Here is a 12,602-nt window from a genome sequence, read left to right as displayed (position 1 = left end):
ATTTTATAGTCTATGGTTTGTGACCATCACTGAAAGACAAAACGCAACATATCGCAAAACACAATTACTATTCCGAATCAGTTTAAATTTTAGAAGTGTTGTCTCTACCTTTTCCGTTTTCTGAAATGTTGTGTTTTGTAGAATGTCGTGTTTTCTGTAATGTGTTGTGTTTTGCCCTTCAGGGCCACCATTGTCAGGGGTGCCGCCAGGGATTTTTGGCCCCATCACCAAAGGCCACAAGAACCCCGTGCAACTGTTGTAACCACATTTCCAGGATCCAATTGACCCCAACATGACAAACAATATGATAATACAGTTTATGAAGACAACAGGACCGTTTTTTAAATTACCTTATTCTGCATAAAATATGAAATATGATTTTTTATTTTTTTTTAAAATATTATTTTCAGGCCCCCTGTCAGTCATGGGCCCTTAGAATCATCCTAACTTTTCCTCCCTATACAGCGCCACTGTACATTGTTACCATTTATACTTGCCATACTTTGTCTTGAGCAGCTTGCCCCAGGAGGTCAAGTTAAAGTAGGTTTAAAACACAGTAACGTGTTAATTTCTGACTTCAACTGTATCATAAGAACACGGTATGCTGACAACCCTAATTAAAATAGATCGATAATAACTCACCAACAGTATCTCTCACAGCATTGTCTGATCCAATTACTTTGTTTCATCCATCCTTATTCAAAACACTGAGGCACTTCTATACTTATATAGTGTGTCATCTTCCTGATCCTCAAGCTAGGCTCATCATCATTAGATTAAAATGGTCAGGACTCATTTCTTTATAAATATAGTTTTATTTAAAAAAAAAAGCCTATTCATAGTTGATCAATACAGAATCTAATTTATGTCACAAAATTAAGATTTGATTCATAGACTACAGTGTCACCAATGTGTATGTAAAACAGCTCTAAGTAGCAGATTTGAATAGTTAATGTAAATGCATGTAAAACACTGGGACTTGGATCTTCAGCATGTTGAGAAAAGTTTTTTGAGCTGACCTTGGAAGAAAAGAAAAAAAAAAAGCAGATAAATAAAATAAAAGTCTGGTAATAAGTCTTATATTTTTATATTGGGCTTCCACACAAACATGACTCAAGGGAATTCATGGCATGTTAGTAGAAAAATCCTGTTTGTCAGACTTGCATGTTGTAAATCCAAACCTGCAGCACAAGAAACAAATTCTTCTGGTTGATAAATGACAGTAGATATAAAGTCCAAAGATGAATATAAACCTGCTTTTATTAAGGAAATGTAATAAAATCTTTGTACATGACCTCTCCACAGAGGTTCATTGTGTCCACACATGCAACTCTCATGGTTGAGGTACCTTTACAAATGAATTGGAAAAACTAAAACCAAACTGGATCAGATGCTGTCATCAGACGATCTCTAAAACCAGGGTCCCTTTTTGAGTTGCAGTTTGGTCAAACTATCACCAAATTCACATGCACTTAATCTGGGGAGAAACAGATGAGAACGTCTGATATACTAAACAAATGTAGGCGTACATGGTTTGTAGCATTTGTAGGTTTTTTCCCTCAGTTTATAAAAAGTTCACTTCTACAAACAGACAAAATGTTTCATTTGAAGCTCTCCTTCCCTTAATGTACAGTAGTTCCCCGGCTCAAAGTCTGCATAATGCATCGACACAGAAAGCTCATCACAACCAAAGAAGCCATGGTGTGTTATCATTTACCAAAAATGTTAAGATTCACAGCTGCAGATACTGCATTTACATGAGAACAGCTTCTAAGTGTGTACAAAGTGTAAACCATACGCTCAGTTAAACCATTTGAATATGATGAAACATAAAAGGGAGGTTCACTCTCCAAGGACTTATAATGCTTTTGATTCCAACAGTATGGCACTAAGTGATTTAAAGCGGACCTCATTTCAATAAAAAATGGTCTTTTGTTTCAAAATAGTGGCAGTTGAAACAAATGTGCATGGTTGACTTCAAACAAAGGCATCTAAATGAACACAGAGTCAGTTGTGTAATGTCCAACAGGCTTTAAAAGAACAACCTAAACAGTTTCATAGTATTGATATTTTCTGAGTAAAAATGGGGGTAAAATGTTGTTATTGTAATCATTGCTTAAACCTATTCATTGATGCTTGTCCTAAATATTATGAAACTGAAAATAGTCTTATATTAAAACAAGAAAAGGACTTTACTTCACTAAATATAACATATATCCAACTGAAGATTTCACCACAAAAATATGTCTGTAAAGGATCAAATGACTTCATATAAGTACTCCAGGACGCTTTGATCGCAAATCATGGCTTTTTTCTTCTTCTTCTTCAAAATACAAAACAACTGAAATTACAACAGTTCATCTAATTGTCATTTGAAACTTTCCATGGACTATTTTCAAATTTTTCAAGTTATTTAATTTTTAGTTGCATTGCCATGACGCCCGAATGCTCCATAAGGCACTACAAGAGGCAAATCTCATGTTTGCAGAAGCAAAAGTCCGGTTGCGTCATTGCCCTGTTAGTGTGATGGGCCTCACAGCCCAGAATGAGCACTTGTTGAGTGTTAGGCTTGAGTCCAAGCTGATGACAAAGAGGGCTGTCGCCTCCAGGATGACAGCCTCGGGGTGTCGGGGTCACACACAGTGGCTGTTTCCATCCAGACGCTCCAGTGGGAATCCACGCATCTTCACTCCTGCAGTGCCAAAAGAAAAGTTAAAAGGAATAGTTGTCTTGGGTTGTTCCTCATAAAAACACCTGAGTGTCCCTGCTGCCTTCAAAAGATGAGGTAACTGTACCGAAGTTAGATTGTTCATTCAAAAGTGAGTTGGTCTTAAAATTAAAAATGAGACAAAACCTGTATTAGATACTTGCTTCTGATTGGTCAAAACCCCATAACAACAATCATTTTCTTTGCAAAAGCGACGCCAGGGATAACCCAATCCTACACGTCGTACCAAATCAATCTCCAGAAAGGAGTCTGGTACATTTCACCTCTGCCTGTTGACCCTGTGGCAAAAAAAACGTTTGTTTCCGTGCACAACTTTACAAAGTGTGGTCTGACACTTGAGCCCTTTCAGTGATTAAAGGCATTAAGAATTACAATATAGGCAGACATGCTGTGCCATACCAGCCTATTAGCTAAAAGGCTGACAGTGGCCAAAATGTAAAACTTGTAGCTTCAAAAGAGCACAACACATATGACATTAAAAATAAATAGATAAATAAATATAAATCTTTGTTGGTAACATGGGAACTGAAATAAGAGAATAGCTAAACCTACTATATACCTGTTTGATGTTTCAGTTGATGAATGAAAAAAATCAAACGACGGTGAAGCACATACCTTCTAGATTTTCACACTCTCTGTCCCGTACACGTTGTAGCCTTCACGATACGTGGCAAAATTCTGGGCGTTTGCTGGAGGGGCTGGCTTAAAGTTTTGAGCATTCTTTGCCAGCTTCAGTCTTTTGGTTTCTTGCCGTGACTTATAGCAGAACTCTATCAAAGCCACAGTCATAGCCAGGCCCAACCCTCCAACCAGAATATAGAAGACTCCAGCCACGTTGCTCAGACTTAGTGCACTTGTCTTGTCCTGGGGGAGGTAGAGACCACCGTTAAGACCTCTTTAACTGGCACAATGGAGCTGACTTCTAACATGCACACTCACACAAACACAGATCCTATCTGTAACATCCTACTGCACTAGGACTACACAGTAACTTAAGAGGCTGCTAACTGTGTCTACAAAAACCCTCTGAGATACAGATGCCTACATTAGTCTAAAAGAGTAAGATAAATTAGAACAACTTAAATCTGTCTAATCCCCCCTCCCAGGTTATTTCTACCCTAAAGAGCTGTTAAGGTGAATGTAGAGAGAGTTTCTATCTGTCCTGTTTGTGGACTCATTTTACGAGACCACATCTAGAGGAAGGCGGTCGTGGTCGTACAGGTCTACAGATTAAACCCTCGATTCTAAATCAAAGCTGCTCAACTTCAACACATTTGCATTTGTACAATCAAAGTGGCAAGCTGTGAAGGGAGAATTGAACCATTTTGCTGCTATTAAGAGCCAAACATTGATATTGAAATTAATTTATGTGTTTTACCATTTGCATTCTAACCCTAAGGGGATTCTGTAGTCCTAATAGCAGTAGATTAAAAACTGTCGGTCTTAAAAGTCAGTTAACAGGCTGATTTATGTTAATTAAAAGGGTTACAATTTGTTCCTTAAGGTGATACTTTTAACTATAAGACCTGACTACTGAAGGCATTTTGCCTGTGTTGTGCTGTTTATGGTGTTTAAAGGTCAGTTTGGACTCTGAGAACAAGGATGCCTTTGGGTGGGAACTAGTAGTTTGTTTTGGACTTAAAGGTGCAATTTGCATACAAATGATGAACACCAATAAACTACATTTCAATACAAGTTTGGACTGAAACAATAGCAGTATAATGGTTTCAATTCTATGGTTCAACTTTCATAATTTTTATGGTATGAATAAAAAATGTGTGCGATCATGCTGCAGTTTTTAACTCTGGTATCGTCTGCATACAATGAAATAATGTCAATGTGATGAATTATGACCACAGTGTACATGAATTAGACTATGTGTCTGGTTAAATTTGTATATCTTTCACATGTAACTGTGAGAGCAGACAGGTAAGTATCCAGATGTATATATCATGTCTGACAGAAAATGTGTGGTTTTTTCGATGTTTGCATATGAACAGTTGGGTCAAAATGCATTTTGGAATCAGTGTAAAAAGACCTGCAGCGACTGACCTTACTTCCAGAGTCCTTGGTTCCACATTCACCCTTATCGTACCACCATTTGTTTTTCAGCTTGTCTAAGATGCCTTGTTCACTGAGTTTCAATACTGCAAGGTTTACAGGAGTTCTTCACGTGGGAAATAACATAAATAACATTTAATTATGTTATTTTATGTTATTCAACTTTTTAAAAAACTACTTTAAACTGTGCAAAGCGATAGAGTAGGGTCCTGGCCAACACATCACAGATAGCAGGCAACACTACAGTATACGTATAAATGTATGTATAATATATGACTTTTCATAATCCATGACTACCCTAGCATGCCAGACCCCACCTATATCGCTTTGAGTAATCGGCACACACTGATCACAAGAAGAGAAAAGATTTGAACTTGCAGAATAAAGCAGCTGCTGCATAGCTTTGCAGAATGAAAGGAAACGAGGCAGTTATTGCTGAGGGCACTTTGTCTTTTTTGGTTTTGCTATGGGCAGCCTTTTTGATGTTTAGCAAGGTGGATCTAACAGGAACCCTTTCTTGACTAACAGACAAAACACTGCAGTCCAATTCATTACTAACTATTAGAGGCTAATGTCTCACAAAATCACCCCTTTAAACCACAGAGTTCACTATGATCCCCACATGGAGGAATATCTGAACCAATGAGGAGAGCAAAGTGCGAATTTAGATCAAATTTTAAAAGTGATTGTGATTTATTTGTTCATCTATCTTAAGTCAGTGGTTCTTTCTAAATCAAAACAGGTGGTGTCAACAAAATGCTGTTATTAGACCCGTTTTTCTCAGTTCCCTCACAAAGGGAGCCATGGTTTGGAGGCTTTTGTTTTGCAAGACATTACACTTGACTTCCGTGACTGATAAATTTCTAGGCTTATTTCCTTTCAGAAAAAAAAGTCATCCAAAAAAAAAGAATAAAGGTTGTAATCCAACATCATCAAATATATTGTATTCACCACTGTTTTCTTGGTGTGTCAAATAGAATACAAATCAAGATATCTAATTGTTAAAACAAGTAAAAGCCAACATTGAGAAAGCATGCATAATGATGTAGATGATCTGAAGTCCTGTTCAGCAGGCAGAGCTGTTTGAAAGGCAGAGTTATGATGACGAAGGCAAATTACAACTTAAAGTTCATGAACGTGAATGCAACAACAAATGGACAGGAAGTAATCTGAATGTGAACTAAAAAGATTCTCACACTTTGTGAATCAGTTTCAGATGTATTGTAGAGACACAACAATGTTCACTTTTCTTCATCTTCACACATTTTGTTCTAGTTTTCCTCAGTCGGATAACTTTTAGTCACATAAAAATGATTGTGATTTGATATTTGCTCTGCTTCACAGAAACAGGTTAGTGTTATCTGTTCTATAATAACTCTCCTTTTTCTATTTATTATAAATGATAGATCTACTGCATGTGTTGGTCATCAGATTGAGACCTCAGACAGGCCACCAGGTGGAGGCCATGGTCCTTTGAATAATGTGATGGAGAGCACTGACCGGACTTACAGTTTGGAAAAACTTCAGACTGAATCATGTCTTATCAGGAAACAAAATAACATTCAGAGTTAAGTTAATGTAGACCGTATCTTTATGAATTTGAATATTGATCTATTCAAAGTATATGCTTCACTTTAGGCTTAATATCATTTTCATAAATATGTCAATACATATACTCTTTATTTATTTTCCATTCTCTAAACTATTTAAAACAATCATAATTCACTCTTGATCTCGTCAGTATTCATTCACACTAGCCTTCCCACATTTTATATATAAGGATGTTATAAAAAACCTTATGCACTAGTCTTGAATCTATTAATTTGTGACTTGTTTAATACTCTAACCTTAAAAAATGGGAAATTAATTGCACAATACCCTGCAGATAATGCACAGTAATGACATTATAAAACTTATTGAAATGACAGGCCCACTATATATTATGATCATTAGAAAATAATGCTGAAGACATTAAACAGAACATGAAGTTAAGTCACCAGCCCACAGGATACAGCAGCTGAAATCAGAAGGGCCTGTCTTTTCTGATTATGCAAAAGATTTTTGATTTGGAGTCCAGTTGACAAATCAGATTTAATCAAACTGGCCCAATTTTATGTCATTTCCTCAAGGATGAATAAACGTTGACATGATATAGAGTTGCTAGAGTATCTTCAGGACTAAATATGACACGTTCATTGATTTCTCCCTGTAAAAAAAAATCTATAATTTCTATATAATAGGTTAACAGACCAAAGAGAAACATATACAACCACATACACACACTTGAATGTGTGGACATGGTTGCTTTGGTAATTGAGGTTTCCTGGTAAAAGAGATGGGTCAGCAGAAGGGTGTAACAGCAGTCATTCAACGGCTCAGATATCTAAAGCTGAGGGAGAAAAGATGAAAAATTAACTCTCAAAGGCACTTTGAGGTTGAGCTCAGTCTCCGGTCTGCCAAATGAGTTTTTTTCTGGACATGTAAAAGTCTGCTGAACAAGCTGATCTGGTTTTCAAGTTTGTGGTACTAAAACTGCGAACACAGGAGCAGATTTCAAAAGTGTAGTTTGCTCAGGAAATTCCTGGCCTCATTTAACATTGGAGCAGAAGGGCAGTTAGCTGGCGCTCCTGTTGCTTTGGAAGCTTTTTGTGCCAAACCTGTAAACTCACTCTGCCTCAAAATGCTGTGTGAACTAAATGTTTTTCAAACTGTTTGAGGATAAAATCTTCAGTTCGGAGTGAAAAGTGTGGGCTACAGAGAAAAACTGTGAGGATGTGTTTGAAGATATTTGAAAGATGCTTTGCCACATTACCTCAATACACACTCATTGTAAAATTTTAAATCGATTTTAGAGCTCAAAGCATAACCCCTATTTCATGAAAACTGTGCTAGCTATCAAAATGCATCTTTAGTCAAATAAACTGTCAAGTTTTGCAACCTGTTTAAACTTTGTATTATGCTTCTGTGGTGTATGTTCTCAAAGATGACTACATTTAAGCTCTGACTTTCTCTATTTTCTATACATTTCTATGACAAAATGTTCCTTCATTTGCAAAAACTCAGAGGCCATGACCAACTGTAATGTTTTGGATTTATTTTTCTGGTTGTTTAGTTTTGCATGGTTGGGCAATGCTGCAAAATGAAAGAATAGGAACAAAAAGTACAGTAAATATTGCTAGGTTGTCTGTTTGCTTTGCAAGCAAGAAACCCTAAATATGACCAACTCTCAAGAGGCAACCTCTAGTATTAAATAATCAAAGCCAATGTGGACGTGCTACAGACTGTTGTTCCTCAAGTGTACAATTAAGGGCTGGCTCCAATAGCCCAGGAGATCGCATTAATACCCAAAGGTGCTTTTTGACAGCAAGAACTTTCCCCTGGAACTAGGAGCCCCTTGAGGAACTCTGAGGGTTTCAATACCAGGCGCCAGGGTCTTAAATTTAGTTACAGGTAATTGACAAATCCCTGCTTGGGGGTAGTACTTTTCAAAGGACCGGGAACTTTAGAGGCAATGCCTGCAGATGATCTCATTTACATCAAAAACAGGTCCTTAATTTACAACACTGGTGGCTGTGTCCACAGAGAAAAACACACTCACAAGAAGGAGATCTCATACAGGGAGAGAGATCGTACTGGATCCCGGATCCTGTGTAACCCTGATGTTATTGATCATTATAACCCTACTCTGTACCTACATGAATCATGACTCTTTTTTATGTGTTATACTTTCCGTCTCAGAGGATGCTTCAGGTGTTTGAACCGTTACAGGAGTTGGTCTTTTCTGGAAACAATCTCTTGGACATTAAAAATGGTTGCAAGTTAACACCTAGGCCCTAGCTGAGCAGACATCGGGGCAGACACGTAGAGGCACATAAGGGAGATCACAGATGAGCACATATTTCTTGTCACCTGAATAATCAAAGCTTATCTGCTGCCAACGTGATGTGTCACTTTTTTATTCTAAAATTAAACCGAGACTTGAATAAAGAACTGTGCAAGTGACTGCATTTATGTGTCATTGGCCCGATTTGCATAATCATATCATAATCATCACAGGACCTCAGGCCACAGTGCAAACGCGGGCCATCGGGACAATTTAGTTCCTGGAAGAGAAGCTCCTGGAACTTAAAGTTCTGGGTACTTTTTATAGAAATGTGCCTGATGTAAAAAAAAAATTTACAGCGGTAATAAAAATGTTTACAGCCTGGTACAAAAATCTATTTTGGTCTAAATTGCCCATTTCTCTTTCCATACGTTGAACTAGAGTGAATTATTTTATAACTCATTTGTTTGGAAGACATTAAGGCTACATGTTTTGCATTATTAGGTATAATTAGGGGAGCAATTGACTTGACTGAACATATGGGCACAGTAGCTATTAGCCAGGAACATAAGGAATGTCTCATTGCCTCCTGCTAGATCACCAGAAAGTTTAACTGAGTCAGCATTTCCAAGGTGACTATTGCTATCACTGGGCTCCAAAACTCTGCCTCAGAAACCAATGGGTGATTTCACTTCAGACTTACCTTTTTAATCTAACTTTTAATTTGGAGTAATTAATTTTTAGCCCTGGAATGCATTATTTTTTTAATATCATTTTAACCATTATAATTTGAATCATTGCTTTGATATATATTTATCTTATTTAATTATTTGTTTATCTATTTATTTCTTGTATTCACCTGATCTTGTTAACTCTACCTTATTTTTAACATTTCTTTCCACTATCACTTATTTTATTAATTTCACTGTATTGATTTTATTTTCAAGTATTTTATTTATAATCCTACCTTTTATACTTTTACCATTGCTGTTGTTTTCTGTCTCTGTTATTCTGTGAAGCACTTTGGCTGCATGTTTTTATGTATGAAATATGCTATATAAATAAAGTTGAGTTGAGTTGAGACTGAGACTACACCCATGTTTTGTACAGCCTATGCCTGCACTCCCTTACAACTTTGGTGTAAACTTAGTGCTCTCTCAAAAGTCTAATTTTGTGTTAAACAATTAATAAACATGGTGTGAATCCAACTCCTGGTTAAGCACAGGCAGGATGGACAGAATATGATGAACAACTGTTAAAGCCTATTAAAATGAAATACAACAGCAAGTGCTATAAGTGTTATATTTGTGAAGTTTAATTGATCCTCTTCAGGTTCCATTGATGTTGTATCAGAGACGTATGAATAACACTATAGTATATTTTTGTACAGTTTACTTGTAATGTGTTTAATGAGACCTATAAGCTTCACAAACATAACATTTATTGTTATATTGGGTTTGATACACTTTACAGGTGTTTCTTCATATTGTGTCCACTCCTGTGTGTTTTCTGAGGCCTGTCTTAAAGGCTTAACTTAACATATTTACAGTCACATCAGAACTGCACCTTTCAGTCTGTCTGCAAAACAAGACAACAGCATCTAAGACCATTAATAAGCACACGAAATAACTCACATGACAAACACATGCACAAAACTGACTCTCATGGCCAAATCAAGACATAGAGCACATACTGTATGATGCCTAATAAAAATAAAAACATCACACAGTATGAATTTAAATTACCCTAAATGATGTCATAATTCAATATCGTCCAGCTCTGTAAAATGAAAATACCTAGAAGATAACATTAGAAGATATGTTCTGAATGGAGTTTTGTTTCGTTTTAGCGAGCTTTCTGAAAATAAAAACAATAAAATATCGCCATTGATTTCTGATTTAAATAAATATAAGTACTGAATTTGATTTCATGATGAATTTCTTTGATGAAGTCTAATTTTCTCAGTGGTAGTTACATACAATATATTACCATCTTATTGTTAAATTACCCACAAGTGCATTTCTGAAAGTGAAATAAGGCCGTAGAAATGTGGCAGTCAGATGTGGTAGAGTCACACTCATCTTCTACTCTGTCTCTCTCTAACCGAGGGGTCAGGGCAAATTGCCAGCGAGAGAAGACATTCTCTTTGTGTTATCCCACTGGAAGTATCCATCTCCTGCTCACTCAGGGATGGATGACTCGAGTCAATAACAGCAAAGTTTTGCCTTGTCTCTTCTCTCACAATGTGCCGAGTGTACTGTGGTCATGATGCAAGCTGAAGAGCAGAGGCAGAGATGGATCCACTGTCGGGCTCTTACTGCACCCGCCCTGCTGTCTGAAACACAAGATCAAGGGCCTCATTTATATAGAGGTTATACAAGGGATTTGACTGAAAATAGCCCATTCAGTGTCGATATGTTTTAGATCAAGTGGAAAAGATCCCATCACTTCTGCTGAGCTGAATTCAGTGTGCACAGCTCTGAAACTGAGACAGAATTTAAATAAAACTCTGTGATAATTAAGTAAGCACTTACTCTTATATTAAACTCTTCTTTTCTTGTACAAACACAATGTTTAAAGTGAGACTTAGTGAATTTAAAAAGAAGAGATAATCAACTTCAAATGAAATGTTAAATTTATAACCATTTCAGCCCTATTTCAGTATTCACTTCACTGATAGGGCCAAACAAACACTTACTAATTACAGCTTTCCTTTAATAATTATAACTTTCAGGAGCCTTTTATAAACTTTTAATGGAAGTTATCAGAAACTTTCAGGAGTTTTCAGTAGCAATATTTGTAAAACTTTTCAGGAAATTTCAAGAATAAAATTCTGAACTCTCAAGAACTTTCACATCTTTAAAATGGAAATTGTCAATTGGAATTTTAGAGAATTTTCAATGAACGTTCTGTAGGCTTCAATGAAATTTTCTTTTAAAAAAATTCCGGGAATGGATAACTGACAGTCAGGTCTCTAATTCCAAAACTCTGCCCTACTTATTTGATAGTAACACTCAGTATGAAGATGTCAAAGACAAACATTTCAAAGGTTTAGGTACAAATCTGGAAAAATTAAGTCTTCTGTAATTGCATCTTTTGGCCACTAGTGGCCACTTTTCAGCAAAAGTCACATAGTCTCACTTTAACATCTGAATGTAAGCTATGAACCACTTTTTGCACACTTTGAAATAATATCCAATACAAAAGTCAGATTCAAATCAAATTCTCTTGTACAAATGAGGCCCCTGGTCACATCTTACTCTCTAACATTGCAGGGTTTACCAGGTCAGGGTGGCCATGGATAGCCTTTGACTGGCCTTGGGTCAAGACCAACCAAAGGTGTCTGTCAGTCTTAACGCTGGATTTCAGTGAGAGGATGTTGGACAGAAAAGTTTGGACCGTTAGTTGTCAGTCTGTCATTAGAATTCTCACGTTTGCCTGCGATGCTTAGTCCCCTCAAGACAACGCTGTTCCCCGTGCCTGCCCTAACACCCAGGCGGCAGAGTGGAGAGTGCATATAAAGTTTGACTTGGAGGTTTGACCATAACTCTAAATTCAATTTAGCTTTAATCACCCTGACTTGAAGGCTACCTTTGAAGATACACACCTTTCATTTTGGCCTGTAGGTATAAAAGGCAGAGGAAAAGATGGTTTCTATCTTTCATTACTACAGACCAAAAATATAGATCTAACCACTGTCTGTCAAAAGTACATTTAGGATGTTTAAAATCTATATCCTGATCCTCTAACGACCTGCTCCTGCACTTTTCACACATAACTGGGCCTTTTCTCCTCCATTAGCCAAGTAAAGGGTTCCCAGTTGATCACATTTGCACCAAAAATTATATTACCATATTAATCCATTAATTATTTGAATATATTCAGGCCCAAAAAGCTACTTTCAGTGAGGACAGCCTTGCCGATTACTCTGTTCTAGGATACCCGACTTTGGTGACATTGAGGCTGACCTTAGAGTCACCTCCCCCGCTG

At 36.9% G+C, this 12,602-nt stretch overlaps 1 protein-coding gene across 1 annotated transcript in view; it reads right to left on the bottom strand.

The window, feature by feature from the left end:
* Positions 1-3,377: 3,377 nt before the first annotated feature.
* gria3a (glutamate receptor, ionotropic, AMPA 3a) overlaps positions 3,378-12,602 on the bottom strand; it is a 106,865-nt gene continuing 97,640 nt past the window's right edge. Inside the window, exons 13-14 of the mRNA XM_034684141.1 lie at positions 4,786-4,895; positions 3,378-3,592 (exon numbers count right to left, since the gene is read on the bottom strand). Coding sequence (XP_034540032.1) covers positions 3,486-3,592; positions 4,786-4,895 — 217 coding nt within the window. The 3' untranslated portion in view covers positions 3,378-3,485. The remainder of the gene's footprint in view (positions 3,593-4,785; positions 4,896-12,602) is intronic.

This window comes from Notolabrus celidotus, chromosome 5 (assembly GCF_009762535.1).
Source record: "Notolabrus celidotus isolate fNotCel1 chromosome 5, fNotCel1.pri, whole genome shotgun sequence".
Lineage (NCBI taxonomy): Eukaryota > Metazoa > Chordata > Actinopteri > Labriformes > Labridae > Notolabrus > Notolabrus celidotus.
Note: the sequence above shows the minus strand (reverse complement) of the source record. Positions and strands in the feature narration are given on the sequence as shown.